The sequence below is a fragment of the Uloborus diversus genome, chromosome 6 (genome assembly GCF_026930045.1).
Source record: "Uloborus diversus isolate 005 chromosome 6, Udiv.v.3.1, whole genome shotgun sequence".
Taxonomy (NCBI): Eukaryota; Metazoa; Arthropoda; class Arachnida; order Araneae; family Uloboridae; genus Uloborus; species Uloborus diversus.
In genome coordinates, this window is record NC_072736.1 from 156,001,416 (window position 1) to 156,020,605 (window position 19,190).

Consider the following 19,190-nt stretch of genomic DNA (forward strand, 5'->3'; position numbering starts at 1 on the left):
ACAAAAACAAACTGATCTTTAAAATGTCTATTAAATGTAACGTAATTTCGCTCTAAGCCGTGACCAAATTCCATTCCTGTTAAAACTTTAACCTTTGAACTATCGTGGGATTACACTGACACAAGTGACAAGTATATCTAATAGGTCATATATTTGGCATATCTTTCACTTGTTAGTCATCATTTTAAGTTGATTTTCTCGTGGAAATAAGATGATAATAAATAAATTAAAAACATGAGAAATATGTCAGCCCCCCCTCACCCCCACTCCTCCACCGAAAAATGCTTCTCAGAACTCCACATTCCCATGGTTTGGTTTTTTCATTTGAAAAAAAATCATCCAGTTTTGTACAGTTCAAAAAAAGGAACAAATAAACAAATAAAGGTAATCAGAATAATAATAATTTGCATTAGGTTCGTTAAAAAATGTGAATCCAACATAAATCCTAATCTAACGATCAAATTTGTTTAGAAAAGAGTACAGCAGGTCTAGAGAGAGCGTTAAAAAAATCCCTACTCACTTTTTTTTCTGTGTAAACAAAGGGTTTTTTTTCTGATTGTTAATAATACGTACTTTCTTTTTGCTCACATAGGTTTTAATGAGATTAAATATCTCTTAATTTAGCCGCTTTTGACTTATTCAGGAGCAAGGTATAGTCAGAAACCCGCACAAGTAAAAATAAAAAAATCATAAAAGCTCTAGTAAAGCTCTTTTCTCTTTGTATTTTTATGAATATCTCCTGGAATGAGTATTATCTTCATGCTACATCTAAAGATTTATTGTTTCGATGATTTTTTTCTGTTTATTTAATTCTTAAAATTATAATAACTTTTAAAAAAAACATGCTTAGAAAAGCATTTTTGTACTTTGTCCATTTTAGCCCAGTCAATAAAGGTTTCGTGTCGCAACTAATTAAGGGAAAGCTAATTCTTACAGGGTGTTAGCACGTTAAGTATACACTAACAAACACAAAGTTCCGACCCCCCCTCTTGCGCCCCCCCCCCCAACCCTTCCGAAACATTGCAAGAGCAGTACTATGATTATACGCTTATAGCTCAAAAATTAATGCTGTTGCCGAGGATTCCTTTTTTTTATTTAACTCATAACAATATGAGAAACCAGTGATGCCCAACCTATGGCCCGCGGGACGCATCCGACCCATGAAGTTGACCCACGTGCCCCGCTGTTTTTTTTTCAAATGTCGACTCGAAGAGTACGATTAATGACAATGTTCCAAATTTGAAACCAAATATTTAGAAATTGACTTATGTAAAACAGGTTGCATTTAACAAAAGAAGAAACAAGTAATGATAAGAAAAATTTGTTTGCAATTTTCCTTTCTTTTCGTATTTTCCCATGCCATTTAGAAAAGAGTAAAACATTTTGAAATGGTATATGTGCTCCAGCCCGCGAGAACGATTTTAGTATGATCTGCGGCCCCTATGGGGAGAAAAAGATTGGGGACCACTGTTATAAACAAATTATGTTACATACACTTTTTATGTAGATAACTCAGTTTCATTGTTTTACTAACTTAATCACATGCAGAAAACTCACTACAAAAAATAAATTCAACAAACAACAGCTTTTTATCATTACGTCTTGGGAAGAAATGTTAGAACAAAACTTATAGATAAAAATACAATGATGATCTGTAATAGTCATTTGGTTAAAATGGAGCATCAATGTAATAACGTTCACTTTAAGGTTTTACAACAAAAATGCAATATTTTGTTACAAAAGTTTTTAGTTCGTTTGTGTCGCTGATAGTCTACAGAATAATGTTTGGTCCAAAAATATTGTTATAGTGCATTCCATTGCAGTGTCCACAAATAGACGTACAATCGAACCCAGCTTTACGGCAGCTACAATTTGTAACACACAATGTTTTACAATTGCAGGATTATTAGGAGAAGTTTATTTGCAGTCAGTTGCTTGAAGCATATTGCCAACCCCATATTCTACTGGAAGTTTAAAACCTAACCGAGTTTGAATAAAAGTTTGTGAATACAAAAGTAATAGCAAAAATGTCCCTGAAGTCAAATTTTGATTATCCAAACTTCCACCAACTTCAGACGCCGCTCATGAACATCTTTTTAGGGTTTACCACCATATTCAAACTTGGTTAGGTTTTAAACTTCCCCCAGAAGAGTCGGGTTGTCAATATACTTCAAGAAACAGACTGATTCCTAAGCTCATGGCGATTACCTCTGCTATAGTGAGCTTCTCCAACTACTATCTTGCCATTGTAAAACATTATGAGTTACAAACTGTATTTGTCAATAAGCTTGGTTCGATTGCACGTCAATGTGTGGACACTAGTGGAAAGCACTGTAGCAATATTTTCAGGCCAAACCAACGAAATATTAGAAGTTGACCCCTTATAAAAGACTAAAAAATAATAACCGAAAGTAATATTAAACATTAATAATATCCGCTGAGAGGAAATAATCAGTTGAAATGTACTATTCCTGATTTATTTAATGCAAGACTTAAATAGTTAGCCAAACATTGACATTATTTTGTAGACTACTATTGGCGACACAAACGAACTATAAACGTTTGTGACTAAAAATGCATTATGGTAGTAAAACTGAAAGTGAACGTCATTATGTTGTTGCTCCATTTCAACTAAATGACTGTCATTATATTATTACCTCTAAATTTTGTCCAAACATTTCTTCCCAAGAGGTATATAGATAAAAAGCTATAATTTCTTGAAGTTACTTATTGTAGTGAGTTTTCTGTATATGATTAAATTATTAAAATGGTGAAACTGAGCTATCTAAATAAAAAGTGTATGTTTATGTAATTTTGTTTATAAGAGTGGTCCCCAACATTTTCTTCCCGAGGGCCGCAGATCATACTAAAATCGTTCTCGCGGGCTAGAGCACATATAAAATTTTAAAATATTTTACTCTTTTCTAAATGAAATGGGAAAATACGGAAAAGGAAAGAAAATTGCAAATCAATAATTGTTGTTATTACTGTATACCTATTTTGTTAAATGCATTCTGTTTTTCAGAAACTTATTTCTAAATATCTGGCTCTTAATTTGTAACATTCTCATTAATCGCACTCTTAGAGTTGTAACATTTTAAAGCAACGGGCCACACAGATCAGCTTCGCGGGCCGGATGTGTCCCGCGTGCCGTAGGTTATGCACCGCTGGTTTACAATATTGTTAGGAATTAAATAAAAGAAGGAACTCCCCGATAACATCATTAATTTTTGAGCTGTAAGCGTATAATCATAGTTCTGCTTTTGCAATGTTTCGGAAGGGTTGGAAGGGGGGGTGGTAGAGCAAGAGGGGGGGTCGGGACTTTATTTTTTTATAGTGTATAGTTTAAGTACTAACATCCTGCAAAAAAAAAAACAGCTTTCCCCTTGTTATTTGTGACCCGAAAAGCGTATAATCAGAGTACTACTCTTGCAATGTTTCGGAAGGGGTGAGGGTTGGGACTTTGTGTTTTTTAGTGTATACTTTAAGCTTTAACATCCTGCAAAAATTCAGCTTTCTCTTAATTAGTTGCGACACGAAAAGCGTATAATCAGAGTACTGCTTTTGCAATGTTTCGGAGGGGGTGTAGAGGAAAGCAAGAGGGGTGGGGGTCGGGACTTTGTGTTTTTTTAGTGTATACTTGGTCTGCTAACATTCTGAAAAAATCAGCTTTCCCTAAATTAGCTGCGACAAAGCCAATTTTTTTACCTTCATTGCTGGGGTATTTAGCTTGTTCGCTTAAAATATTCAAAAAAAAAAAAAAAAAACTTTTTTTAAAAAAGATTTTGTGAAATTAGTTTTAGCCATTTCCTGTCCTTTAATGCCGACTGGTTTCTTAAGAACAAACCAAAAAAAGTTGCATTAATTATTTTAGCTCATCCTCATATATATAACAGCGAATTCACTGATCGAGTAACGCTGACGTCATCAACAATGAAACTCACTCCATAGCATGACAATTTGATTATATTTTTTGTTTAGGTTTGACATGCAGGGAACTGCTTTATTTTGACTAGGCTGAACTGGACTCGGTAACTTAACTGTTTTACTGGTAAGACTCATTTCAGGGGAATAAAGAAACGGAAGAATGGTCGACAATGAACGCTATCTACTGGAGTTCAGGGTTAATCCACTGGAGTTAGGGTTACAATTTCAACAATCAAAATATCACCAAACAGGCAATTTCTTCGTTCAAATGTAGAAGCAAATTTTACCCATCATACCTTGATGGGCGATTTTCTAGTACTTAATATTTACTTTTATTATAATTTTTTTTTCCAATAAAGTATTTTTCTATTTTAACCTCTTGCGTAAAATTTTACTGACTTAATAATGTTTAAAATATAATTTCTCACATACGTTTAATTTATATCAATGGCTTAGTCTATCTAAACCATGTTTCCGTGATTGTATTGCTTTCTGTTTAAATGTAGTTGAAATGCGTAGGTAGTTTCATAATAAAATATACAGTTATAACTTTCATGTTCGATACAAAAAACTAATCACTTTTTTTTTTTTTTACAGGAGACAAACAACAGTTAAAACCTCGGTTGACAAGAGGAGGTAAGAATAGGAGTCTCTGTTGAAGCAGAGAAATATATTTTGATTTTATGTGCAGTATTTATGGAAAAATGTTTTCTCTTACTATCTTTCTAATTTCTGTATATTCAGTGGTACTGAAGACTTGATTTTCACACAGTTCCATAAAAATTTCGTGCTTAAATTTGCACAGATAAAAAATACGATACAGATCCTGTTTTTCTTTCTTTCTTTTCTTTTTTGTTTTGTTCAATACGAAACTAAAAAGCAAAAATCCTTAATTCGTTCTATGAAAATTGAAACATCAGAATGGAAATAGGAGCCAATTTTTCAAAAAAAAAAAAAAACACACACACACACACACAGATTTAACAAACACAGCTTTATTAAAGAAACGCAAATTTATCCAAGAACCCTACTACCATTTCCAGGGTTCGCCGATACATATCAGTCGATATATATCATGATACATATCCGATATTTGTTTTTCGACATTTATTTTTTCAACTACGGTATTTTAAATATAAAAATTATATTAATCAAAGTAATATTGTTCATTTATTATTAAAAATAGCCAAAAAGTTATGCACTATATTTTTATGATGTATTATTACATCATTAGTACAGCAAAGTAATGTAATATTTCTTTTTTATTTTACATTCATTTTTACTATTAGTAATGTAAGAATTTTAAATCATATTAAAAGTGCCTAATTAAACATTAAACGTTCGTCAGAAAAATAGAAAATGTCTTATGACTGTGCGTCAACTAATGTCTATTTTTTATTTCTCAATCATATAAATGTAACAGTAGCTAACAGAAGAAAAAAAGAGTGAAACGGCTAATGCTAAATTAATTTTATTAAAATTGACAAAAATGTAAAATGAAGTATTACAGATAAATAATGAGAGAAACATTAATTTTAAGTCTACATATAATAATGATGTAGGAAAATAAAGAGTGATTTGAGGATTCATTTACTATTTTGAAGACGTTAGTTTGTGCTGATTGAAAGTGTCGGATATATACCAAAAATATCCGATATATATCAAAATATCGGATATTTTCGATATTTTCGGAAATATCATGATATCTTCGAACCCTTACCGTTTCTAGCATATCTTCCAGTATTATTTATTTATATCAGTTGACAGCTTCATAAACATCAGTTGGACATTTTGGTATCTCTCCGACTTTTCGCCAACATTTAAAATTTCCACCCCCTGTTTTTCCATTTCAACCTTATATTTTGATATATTTAAGGAGAGGGGAGAAAATTTTAAATTCCTGTGAAAAGTAGGGAAAAGCGAAATTTTAGTGAAGCATTTCTTAAGATTATATTGTTACTGTAGTATCAATGTCAAAAATACTGTGAGTACCGCTGACCTAGTAACTGTGTGCTCGGATTTATTCACCCCAGTCAATATAAGGTTGTATTAATTTAATTTTTAGACGGTAAAGATTTTTAAAATAAATTACTTTAAGTGTTTAACACGACTTTCAAAGCGCAACACAAACTCTACTTCGTCGAAACACTAGATGCAAATTATAGTACTTCAATTATTATCTTCAATGGGGTCGTTTACTAAAGTATTTTTTTCTGAAAGAACATGCTTAAAAACATAGGATTTGACCTTTTTTTGATAAATTTGTTTACGTTTAATATTTTTCTAAAATTACTTAAATCGGTGCGCATTCATTGTTTACGCTTCTGTCGATAACATCACAAATGTTGAAATGCCATTCAGTGATAAGAGTAAAATATTTAATTAGCATCTTTACTCACGTGTATTGGCAACGATAGGGTTGATAGCAAGCGTAGAGCGCAATATTTAATTCGCTTCTTGATTATTGTATCATGGAAACGCGGTAGAAAGATGCGTCAAAGTGCATCATTTGTAACGTCATCAAGACCACAACTTGTTTGAAAACTCGGACATTTAAAAAAATTAATTAAAAAATAACTGTTCGGAAAATGAAAGTATTTTCTGGGTCCATGTTGCTTTTTTGGCTTATTCTGTCAATTTCAGTGACTAAAAGTAGTAATTTTGACTGAAGGAAACAACCCCATTATGTCTGTCGTACAGTGTCACAAATGAATTAAATTATTAAGGTCTCGACAAAAATCGAGGAAATATTTGTAGGAAGTGATATTGCTCAGAACGGATTTTTCATATTCCATTTCGACTGATTACACACAAACTTAGTTGCACTTCAAAACAAGCTGGAACAATCAAGTTTCAGCTGAAAATTCCTTATTCACAAATTCAGGTTTTTTTTTTTTTTTTTTTTTTTTTGCTTGTTTAGTGGGGGTTTAGTTGTGTCGGTCATGAACGAACGGATCAAAAAGAGCGGCTTCTTAAAATGAATGTCACAGTACGATCTCTTTAAAAATGAACTACCGTTCTTTTCAGCGGCGAACGGTTTTGAACATTGCACTGAAAGTACATCTGTTTCAGTTCGTTCATTCGTTCATTTTTACTTTTATTGGTGTCTATTACACAGTAGCGGTACCCGCACGGCTTTGCCCGTAGTAGAAAGTTAAAAGGTCACTTGGTTAGCCTGCATATTTGCAAATAATGGATGATGAATTGATTTCTCGCCAACTTGCATGTTAGTTTTACTCGCCCATTTTACGGCTCCATGTTATGATAATTTGGTAATTTACTCGTCCACGTTATGATAATTTGATCGGTAAAATGTTCTTGAAATTGGAATAGAAAAAAACAAAACAAAATCGAATTTTTAAAAAATCGCGTCAAGGTGCCCCCCCTCCCCATGCTACAAACTAATTTTGTGTCAAATTTGAAAAAAATTGGCCGAACGATCTAGGCTCTATGAGCGTCACAGAGATCCAGACAGAGAGACTTTCTGCTTAATACTTAGTAAAGAAGAGAAGACAACGAAGTTTTTTGTTTTATTTATCTACTTTATAATAAAGCGCTTGGCTTCACTTGCTCTTCAGCTTTTTGGCGCCAATTTTTTACGCCAGTAGATTAAGGAATAAGGTTTTATTGTTTTTATCGCCTACTTTCTGGGTTTTAAAAAATATTTACAATTAAACTAATTTATTATTTTCAATAATTTGTATTTATGAATTTCAATGGACTCTTAAAATTTAAATGAAATAAGTCTTTCAAATGAAAGCGTTGAATGAACGATCCTCTGATGAACAAATTATTAAAAAGAACGACATTGGTCCTGCTTGTTATTTACGTCAAAGTCACGCAGAAAAACTTACCTAAAGATTCTAACCTCTTTTTTCCTAGCGTTTTCTATGTGGCCAATAAAACAAAACAGTGTGTCTGGTTAACAAAAAAAAAAAAAAAAAGTCTACTAATAAATTTCTTTCTGCAAGACTAATAAAGCATATAAAAATAAAGATATTTTTTTAAGTGTAAGCTTTGAATGTTGCGTTTTCAAACACGCATTCATTAACAAAATTAATTAGTTGATCTATTTAGGGATTATTTGATATTCATGAAATAATTAAATTACTTTATCAATTTCAGGGTCCTGTGAACCTTGTCCAAGAAATCGAAATCAGACGAAACATTTCTGTGAAAGTGATTTTGGTAAGAAAACTTTTGAAAAGATTTTTAATTTAAAATTAACATGTGAATTAACGTGGTTTTAATTGTGTTTTCCCGTATTTAAATATCTTTTCTTTTAAGCATTTAAAGAGAGTTAAGAGACATGTGTACCCGAAATTAAGGGGGTCCGGGACACATTTTGAAAAAATTTTTATTATGTACTTTAGAGTTTTGAAATTTTTTGAACTGATTCATCATTTATTTAATAAGCAAAATCATAACATAAATATGAAAAAAAATTATTTTCTTATTTAAATTTAATTAGTTTTTTTCAAAAAAATGGGGTTGCTTTAAATTGCTATAACTCAAAATATTTTTGGTCAATTTTCAATTTTTTTTCAAAAAAGTATGCACAAATATCTAAGCTTTAATTTTTATTCGGCGATTTTAAAAATATTGATTCAATAAAAAATAAAAAATATTTGAAGAAAAATTTCGAAAAATTCGAAGATACTTTTTTTTAAAAAAATCATAATTTTTGCAGTAAACGTTTCTTTCAAATTCGCCGAATAAAAATTAAAGTAAATTGCTTGAAAAAGATATGCTCCAAGTTTCATTACTTTATCTCTATCGGTTCCTGACTTATAAGAGTTTGAATGCAGGAAATCGGGAAAAATTGCATCATGGAGAAAAACGCGCTTAAAGTTTTAAAGTTATGTACACATTCGTTAGATGCATGCAACAAAAATAACTATAACTTTCGTTCTATTTAAGGTAGAAACAAGATTCAAACGTCCTCTTAAGCAGAAAAAAACGGAGCAATTTTTCAAATTATAAAAAAAATTTGCAAAATTTGAGGATTTTTGTGTCCCGGACCCCCTTAAAAGATTATTTTATGAATTATCAATTGAAATAAGTTATGAATTATATTTTTAAATGTCAGAATCTCAATATTTGCTAAAAAAAAATATTGTTGAAACAATTTATTTTTTTTTCTTTTGAAGAGACAGCAAAGGTATTTGCACTGCTACACAGTTAAGTGTCTTCAAAGAGATAAACGACACTTTTTTTAAACCAACTTCGAAGGAGGTTATGTATTCGTCTTGCTGCTTTTTGTGTTTGTTTTCTGATTTCTTCAAGACGCCTGGATCGATTTAAAAATTTCTCTTTTTGTTTGAAAGGGTAGACTTTTCAATGGTCCCATGGTAATTTTGTCTGGATCTGATGAGGGGTCTCGTAGAAACCCGAGAAACCTTAAATTTCATACGTTGTGACAACTTGCGTCAGCCGAGCGATACGTCACTGGTCACGTGGTTTGAACGGTGCATTTTCTCGAAGGAGGGGTCTTGAATAATATTTAATTCTCACTCCATCGAGATGTCGGTTTTTCTTTTTTAATTTAAAAATAATTGGCTAATTTAATGATCCGCGACCACACACATATGTACTTCCTAAAGTGTCCTTCGCCAAACACAATCATTGTAGAATTCAGGAAAATATAGCTACCGTAATTTTAATATGTACTACCATGCAGGTTCAAAACTCTGGCACTCGATTCCTCTTCCAATTTAGCACACATTTGTTGCAAAAACCAAATCATAGAAAATCAAGAGTATTAAATTTACAAAAAGTAACACACAATACAACGAACTGTTGTGATAATTTTAACTCGATGACAACTTTTTGTGAAAAAAAAAATTAAAACATACTTTTTGGAAAAAATTAACCATAATTAAGATCGCTGCAAAGGAAAATAAAATTGATGCTGTTTTTTTAAAAAAATGTAATTCTTTTATAGTTTGAATTGACTTGATTCTCTTAACGCCTAATGGCGCATTAAGCCGCTAGCGTGGCATTCCATCCCGACCGGTTTAATGCCGCCACTCTGGCATTCCTCCAGCTTGGACAACCAAAGGCATTTCTTTTCTGTATGGCCATCTGACGCCAGGTTAGTTTTGGACGCCCACGGCTATTACTTATTTCAAAAACAGGAATATTGTCGCGTCTCCATAAGAAATTATTCACGACCCCTCTTGGGATCGCGACCCACGGGTTCCTGGTCTGCGTCAAAACTCAGTTCCAGTTGACTCTGGGCCGCAACTCACTTACTGATATTTTATCCCATTCCTTGCATAAGGATTTCTTTAGGGATGCCAAAGTTTTAGGAAGTTTATCAAACAACCTTGTCTCCAGGACCTTCTTGCACTGTTAAACGGCGTCAACAACCCCAACCTAATGGTTAGGGGTGGGATATGTGCTAGAGGAAAAATCTCACTTGTTTTTGTTGATCAGGGGATAAAATTAGTCAAGAAACATATCGCAAACGCATGTTGGAAGATGTTATCTTACCTTGGTTGCAAAAGTTCTTTGGAAACAAAAGATGGACCTTCCAACAGGATTCCACACCGACACACAGAGCTGATGGCACTGAAGATTGGTGCAAGACACATTTTCCGGACTGCACTGGAGCTCAAGAATGTCGAACCTTTTCCCCCAGATTTGAACTCAAGGATTACTCTGTTTGAAACCTCATTAAACTTTGGCATCCCCAAAGAAATCCTTATGCAAGGCATGGGATAAAATAATCAGTAAGTGAGTTGCGGCATAGAACCGAAAATTTTGTGACAAGGTTAAAGCTCTTAATTATTCCTAAAGGTAGCCACTATGAAAATTTGTAAATATATTAGACGAAATAATGAATTCATATTTATTTCGAAGTTTGATCGTAATATTTTCAACATCATTAAAGGTATGGTGTATTACGTGTGGGTCCAAGTTATTTCTAGCCACCCTGTAACTAACGGTGAGTCTTTACCATACTTCGGACAAAAATCTACTCACATGTCTATCGTGTTTCCCCCAAAGTACGACCTAATCTAGAAATAAGAGCTTGAATAATTTCTCTGGATATGACTAATTTAAGCCCTAGTTAAGATGGTCAACAAGAATGCCGTAAGACATCAGAGCCAAATAAGAGCGCCAAATTTGCCATAAAACGCAGGTATATAGTAGAACCTCGTTTTTCCGGTTCTCGTTATTCCAGATGATTTGTTACTTCGGAATTACTTGGTTTGGGCTTAAGGGGTTCTCAAAGTGGGTGCCGCAGTGAGAGACGAAAGGTGCCACGAAGTACCCATTGTATTAGAATATAAGTATAATAGAGATATTTTCAATAAGTTAACGTCTTGTAGCCAGGGCTAAGGCAGAAATACTTGAAATACACCGCCAACTCAGTCATTCCAGCCGAGGACTGCAGTTTCGTGTTTATTAGCACTCATCACCCCGGCATAAGAAGTGACTGAGCTAGAGGTGGAAAACCTCTTAAGGAAGCCAAGTGTGCCAACAAACTGGTAGCTAATATAGAATCGACACGGACGAGTGACCGAAGCAATGGTTCGGTTCAACTCGAAAATGGAAGGCAAGGCTTGTATTTCAAGTATTTCTGCTTTAGCCCTGGCTATAGGACGCTAACTTACTGAAAATACCATGCCTTGCCTTCAATCTTCAAGTTGAACCGAACCATTGCTTCGGTCACTCGTCTTGTCAGTGCTGATTCTACATTAGCTACCAGTTTGTTTGGCACTCTTGGCTTCCTTAAGAGGTTTTCCACCTCTAGCTCAGTCACTTCCTATGCCGGGCTGATGAGTGCTAATAGGCACGAAACTGCAGTCCTTGGCTGGAATGACTGAGTTGGCAGTGTATTACAAGTATAATAGAGATATGCGGGGGTACCGTGAGAAAATGCAAATTCTTCAAAGGGTGCCGCGAATCGAAGAAGATTGGGAGCCCCTGCCCAGTAGAGTGTAAGCTACACATTTCAAACAGCAAAATTTGAATGCTGAAATATTTGTGTAAGTAAACGTTTTCTGTTAAAAAAAATATCTTTAAATAAATATCTATCTTCTGTAAACCTCAGAAATTATTCACCTTTTTTACATTTCTGGACTTTTCCTCTTTTTATTTTACGTGAAAATATCATTGACCACCTATGCGATTACATCAAGCAGCAACTCATTTACGTAAAGGGACTAACAACATTTTCTCATCATTAGTATCTTGCACAAACTCCAAGGCCACTATATAATTAGGCCTAATACCAGGTAAATATTATCTCTAGGTTCGTAAAACGTATCATTAAGGAAGCTTTTGAATATTTCAGTTGCTTCAGAGGGAAAAGAGTTCCGACGTTACTAAGTGGATAAAGATGATGGACAACTATCTCTTTGTATTATTCCGAAACCGGAGTCGTGAAACAAATTGTTTGCCTATCGTAATTTATCGATGGATTATAAATTATCGGTTATTGATCGCACTGACAAGGAGTTGAGTATTTTGTTTTACAAGATTCCACTGCGTGTAAAGTCAGCTATTAGTGGTTGGAGGGAATGAAAATCAAAGAAATCTTGTGATTGTATCATCACGTTCAAAAGAGTAAAAGGCAGGACTGTGGAGTCTTAGTCATGGAGTCAGGGTCGGACTGATTTTGGGTTGAATGAGTCGGAGTTTGAAGTGGAAGATTTTAAGATACCAGGAGTCGGAGTCAGTCATTTTTCATCCGAATCCGTAAGTCTGCCAGGGCTGCTCAGTTACGGCCGGAGTCCTAGAGTCAGAGTCGGACTAATTTTGGGTTGAATGAGTCAGAGTAGGAGTTAGGAGTAAACGATTTTCATTTACAAAAGTCGGAGTCAGATATTTTCTCTCCGAATCCGTAACTCTGCCAGGACTGCGGAGTCAGGGCTGGAGTCATAGACTCAGAGTCTGGCTGATTTTGGGTAGAATGAGTCAGAATATGAGTTTGGAGTAAAATATTTTCAGTTCCAAAAGTCGGTGTCAGAAAATTTTCCTTCCGAATCCTTAACTCTGCCAGGGCTGCCGAGTCAGGGGCGGAATCATAGAGTCAGAGTTGGACTGATTTTGTGTTGAAAAAGTCAGAGTAGGAGTTTGGAGTAAAAGATTTTCAATTCCAAAAGTCGGAGTCAGACATTTTTCCTCCGAATCCTTAACTCTGTCAGGGATACGGAGTCAGAGCCGAAGTCGTGAAGTCGGACTGATTTTTGGAAAACGGAGTCGGAGTCGAAGGCTGTAAAATTCGTGGCGTCAGAGTCAAAGCCGGAGTCGGGCATTTTTTGTAGACTAGGCAGGTACTGGTAAAAAGTAGGTTGTGTTATTTCTACTTCATGTTATTTTTTCCGCTTTTATTTCATTTCAGTCAAATCTAACTTTCATCTACAGATTCCAAAACAGGAAAATGCGTATTTTGAAAACAAAAATTGAGAAGCAAACACGGTTGTGAGGTTTTATAATTTTAAACACAACCTACTTTCTAAATCAGAGTTGCTTTATTTTGGAATAAATAAATTAAGTGAAGCGAAAGGTACTTTTTTCCTGATCGGATTAACGAACAGAACTTTTTCTCTCACCGTATGTTTCACAGTAAATAAAAGTAACAGCAAAATAAGTTGCGACGGTAATCTCAGTTGAATAAAACCACGATTTTATACCAACTATCGTTTCATACCAAATAAATAAAGAAACGAAAAAGAAAACGAAAGAAACTAAATTGAATAATTGAATAAAAGTAGCATTGCAACTGGATTTTTCGCTCTTCCAATTACATTGAAGTCAAATAAATGTAGAATTTAAAAGAGAAAGAAAAAAGATTTTCTTCTTACATTGCGGTAAATATTTCTTTTCTAATGAAGTTAAATGCGTAAAACATATCCGTTTAATTTCAACCTATCTACAGTTAATTTACTATTGCACGAAAACCGCTGACACAGGAAAGCATTGGGACAGCGAATGCTGACTACGCTTATCCTTTTTGTATTTCAAAACTTTATCTAAGGTTTATTCCCTCTTTTGTAAAAATACTTTTTATAGCATAAATTATTTTTAAATTTATTTCATTCACATTTTTAGATCTCAGAAAACTGAAAAACTGTTTGGAAAAACCAGCACTTAATCGATTTTAAAAATATGGAAATAAATGGCTAGTCGTGGCCCGAGGGCTTGCCACTATGAAGCAGCTAAATAATTTTAAACATTGGTACTAAATTATTATAAAACAATTAGTTAGAAACCTGACAGCCATAGGTATGAACACTAATGGTAAATATGAACTAGTGCTTATAATGGAGATGTTTCTTTCAGTCAGTCACTGAAACAGATAGAACAAACAAAAAACAAAATGGCATGGAGCCAGAAAATACTTTTATTTTCCCAACATTTAATTATAATTATTTTCTTAATGTCAGATTTTTAAACAAAATGTTTCATTGTGTGACGCCACAAGTAAAGAAACCTATCTTTAATAGGAGCGCGTAGTTGTCTTTTCTTGCAAGAAGAATCGCCTTTTAGTGATTTTTCACTGAAAGCAATTATTAGTGGACCGTGAATTGTTAGTGAAATAAAAAATAATTCAGTTCAAAAAAATTTGGTAAGTGCCTGAAACTTTATTCTGGTAAACTCTAGCGACTTGTTCACTTGTGACGTCATCAGTAAAATTGAAAACAACAACTGAACGTTAAAATTATTGTTTGAAAGAAAAAGTAGGTCAAAATAAAGAAAAAAAAGTAGTCACCTCATGTTTTTGATCATGCTCTTTCAGGAAAAATATTTTCGAAAAATGGAGAGAGAGAGGCCTCACTTTCTCTTTCTCTCTCTCTCTCTCTTTCTGTATATATATATATATATATATATATATATATATATATTGAAGATGCAAAACACAAGAACATAAAAATGAAAAAAGGTGAACCAGGGACCGACACTTTCTCAAGGGGAGGATCGGTCCCTAAGTTCACAAGGCCCTTTCTGTTTAGCAAGAGGGAAGGTCCCAATAACTTGCTACCCTCCCCGAGAGCCTTGGAGAAAAATTGAACAAGAAAACATACCTGGAAAATAATTAACGAAAGCGTATTCAGGTGAACCATCAAAAGGAAGAAACAATCAGAAAGTAGACCTTGAAAAAGAAATGATCTGCACGTGCCAGGCAAACATGCACTTAAGACACGGCAGCAGCAGAACCTGGATTTGTAAAACATGGTGTTGAAAAAACCTGAAGTTGAAAAAAAAAACCCGAGTTGAAAAAAAAAATGATAATAAAAATAATACAAATAAAACTTTGTCCGGAAATTACATCAGAAATTTTCAGGATAGATCCCAACAAACCTCCATAGCTTAGGTGGCCTTACTGCAATAATACAATTGAGCTATACTTCACTCTGCTGGGCAATTCCTTACTTTTCTAATGTAACTTAAATAAAAAGATTGAGGAATTTTATTGTAGTCTAAAGTACTTTTCAATAAATTAATAGTTTTGAAGACAAAATCATTTTTGTTGCAGATAGTTTTAATTCTATTGATTTCATTAATCAAGGTACTACGAAAAACTTTGATGGAAATACTTGAATTCCATGAAATCAAACGATTAAAATGGAATTGGAAGGAAAGTCGTTTGTCAAAAAGATCAATATGAACGGAATTGTCTGAAAGAGAAATATTAAGGTCAAGGAAATCAGATTGTTTGATATTATCATTGGTTTGACTAAGTTCTAATTCAGGAGGATAGATACTTTTGGAATCATTTAAAAATTTGTGATAATTGAAAATGATGAGGTCATCAACGTATCTGAAAGCCCTAGGAATGGAAAAGGTGAAATTTTTCTCAAAGTGGTGTAAGTATAGGTTGGCTAAAACGGAAGATAACTTGGATCCCTGCGAAATACCGTTAACTTGTAGGAAACAATGTTCACCATTGTAAATGTAGTTGTTATAAAGAGAGTAGCAGGATTTCGATCCGGTGTGTTCCTCTCCAAACACACCGTACCGAGCACAGGATGCTATACAAGCCTATTTTTTGCCAGGCGACTAAAATATTAGTCGACTTATCCATATAAAGTAAGAAGCACGAGAATTGCACTCAAAGCCAGCGCTAAGCTGCTTGAAACTTTAAAGCACAATATAATATACATATACAATATGAGATAAATATTTTAAAAATAAATTCAAAGACATTATTCTTTCATTTTTTCAATGCCTTTGAATTTATATTTAAAATATGTATCTCATGTTTATGTATATATATATATATGTATTTAGGGTGTTCTGTTTTAATCTGCAAGACCTCTATTTTTGCAACCGTTAGTCCTAGATGAATACTTCCGAATACAAAAATGTTCAAAATGTGATGCACGGTTAAGATATTGAAAGTTTGAAGCAAAAAAAAAAGAGTCAAAAAATACGAAATTAAATTTTTTATACAGGCCCCAGGTCCCCTAACTTATTTTTAGGGAAATAATCTCAATTGAAAAATAATTCCAACACAAAAAGTTTGAAATTAGTACGACCAATATTCAACTAGATATGAAAAGCAGCGTTTTGTGACTTACACCACTTTTCACTCGTCGTCAATAACGCCTTTTGGGGGGAAATATAGCAGTTAACATGTGTTAAAAATTATACGTGTGCATAGAGTGTGGTTTTCTGGTTTTCCAGATTGTTCGAAGTTTTGTCGTGTGTTTTTGCGTTTGCATGAATAACATTTGTATTAATTTTTGAATAGCAACATGAACAATATATACCTTGCTTTTCGTAGTTTACGACCTGTCATTCTTCTGAAAGGGCGGTAAGATCCAATCTGACCTTTTGTATGGCCCCTAAAACTAAACTGGAATATCTCCCTGAGTTTTGGTCGCACAAGGGGGGGGGGGCAGGGTGTTTTGGGATTTTGGTTCAAATTTTCGCGCCTACTTGTTCAAATTCTATATTGCTAATAATGTATATAACGTTAAATTGAAGGTGAACTTCTCAAGTGCATGAAATTTCGAAAAAATACAGATAGTTTCTTCTGTAGTCATTCTCTTTCTAAGATCTAATGTTGTTTCTTTCTTTTCAGTCATTCGAGCAGAAATAATTGGCTATGAGTTTCTGCAAGGAGAAACAAGGTATGAGCTTGAAGTAAAACAAAGTTACAAGAATACTCTATCTCTTCTTCCAAAGGAATTCATATGGTCCCCAGACGCATGCAGGTGTCCAAAGTTACGTCAAGGTAAGGAATACGTCATCATGGGTCGCATCGACAATGGCTACCGGAAGAGGGAGAGCAGACTTCTTGTGGACAAGTCTTCCTTCGTTAGGACTTACAATCTAAAATACGCAAGACGTCTCCAGAAGTTGAGGAAGGACCGACTAAAGAAATGCAAATCAGCTTCTTAGCGCAAGCTGTAAAGAATTGTTTGTTATTTAAATTGCGTTGCTGTGTAAGCAAGTGGTTTTACTTGTTGATGTAATTCCTTCAAAAAGCATTCAACTCAAATGCACCAAGTCACGTGTCGGCCGTACGCTTGAAGGAAGAAGATTCGGTAGATCCTGAGGATGAATTGATGTCGGTGTGCTTCAGTTTTTTAGGGCTTTCTATATAGCTTGTACAGTGCTGGATTGTGTGTGACTTTAAAAAAGAACTGCTGGGCAGAGCGTCATGTGTGATTTTGAAGTATTTATAACTGTGCTTACTGACTCTGTTGTGTGTTATTGTGATGTTTTTGCTGTGGTTAGGAGATCTAGCTTTGGCTGTTTACTACAAAGCGGATAATTTTTAAATGTTCAATTTACTTTGATTACGGCTTTGAAAGCTTTGATAAAATGACATTGTTTGCTTGTTTTCGTTTAAAAAAACAGTAGAATTAAAATTCTTGTTCTCGGGAGGGGTACTGTGTGTCTCTAAAGAATTGAGGTGTGATTTTGTCAATGTTAACTTCTTTTTGAGTTAATTGGATATAGTTATTGGTGCTGAGTTAATTTGAGTGAATTTTGTAGTAGCTTTAAGGAAGTATCTCAACTCAAATTCGCTGCAATAACAAGTCCCTTTTTCACTTATTCCCCAAAAAGAAGTTTCATTGTCAAGACCAAGCTTCAACCTATCAGAACCCACTAAAAGAATTAGCTCTGAGAGCTAAGTAATGGTGCTGATTGTTATTTTGCTCTACATGACATTTAATCATGCTCCAAAAAATAAACGAATCTTTTTTGACCCAGAAAAAGCATTTTAGCTTTGTTTTTTGGAGCTGTGATTATGTTTGTTGTTATAATAATGTTTATAATTGTAAAACAAAACTCATTATTTTACTTTTATCCCTGTTTTATAAGCAAATTTCATTGCATTAGATACTGGAATTAATTGCACTTCTTCTGTGCTTCTTTCTTTTGTCAAAATTCAGAAATGTACTATTATATAGCCATTAACAAAACAAAATGAAAACACTTAACGTAATTTTCCCTTCATCGTTAAAAACACTATAAACAGTCAAGGTATTGCACAGTAAAGATATGAACATTAATAGTATCTTAAAATCTTGTTCAGCCTATCTAAAATACTGAACATTAAAAGCGATGATAATTGTTTTATTTTTTGCACTATCAACAGTTAGGATGTTGCACATTCAACATGATGCACAATGATAATAACTTAAAGCTTAATGATCGAAGTGTTGCCCATTAAATGCAATAAAGATTCATTTGAGCATTAATAGTTGCCTGGTTTTGAACATAAAAAACGTTATGCGTTTTTGTTATTATTATTATTAATTTTATTTTGTTTGTTTACGAAAACCTTACAGTTACTTAAAGTAATTGTATTGCACATTAAAAATGTTAAACGATGATAATATTTTCAAAAACAGTACTAACCGTCAAAGTGTTGCAAGTCTAAAAGACAACAAAAAGTAGTAATATCTTAAGGTATTGAACATTTAAAACATTATACTATGTTCATAGCTTAAAATCAATATTTAAAAAAAAGTGTTGCACAATAAAAGTGTTAATCGATGATAATATCTTAAGCATTACTAATAATCAAGGTGTTGCAAGTCTAAATGCAATAAGTACTAATATAATATATTAAAAGCGTTACTAACTAAAAAAGTACAGTACATTTAAAACATTAAGCTATAATCATATCTTTAAATAATAATAATAATGACAAGAAAAGTATTACTCGTTAAACGATGATAATATCTTAAAGCATTATTGATTGTTAAGATATTACACACAAAAAGACTAGAACAATAACAATAATTAGGCTGTTGCACATTAAAAGCGTTGAACGATAATATCTAAAA

At 33.5% G+C, this 19,190-nt stretch overlaps 1 protein-coding gene across 1 annotated transcript in view; it reads left to right on the forward strand.

The window, feature by feature from the left end:
• The window catches only part of LOC129225038 (ADAMTS-like protein 5), a 76,797-nt gene extending 59,311 nt beyond the window's left edge, over nucleotides 1-17,486 (forward strand). Inside the window, exons 10-12 of the mRNA XM_054859584.1 lie at nucleotides 4,525-4,563; nucleotides 8,053-8,115; nucleotides 16,970-17,486. Of these exons, the coding sequence (XP_054715559.1) occupies nucleotides 4,525-4,563; nucleotides 8,053-8,115; nucleotides 16,970-17,289 (422 nt within the window). The 3' untranslated portion in view covers nucleotides 17,290-17,486. The remainder of the gene's footprint in view (nucleotides 1-4,524; nucleotides 4,564-8,052; nucleotides 8,116-16,969) is intronic.
• The last annotated feature ends 1,704 nt before the right edge of the window (nucleotides 17,487-19,190 follow it).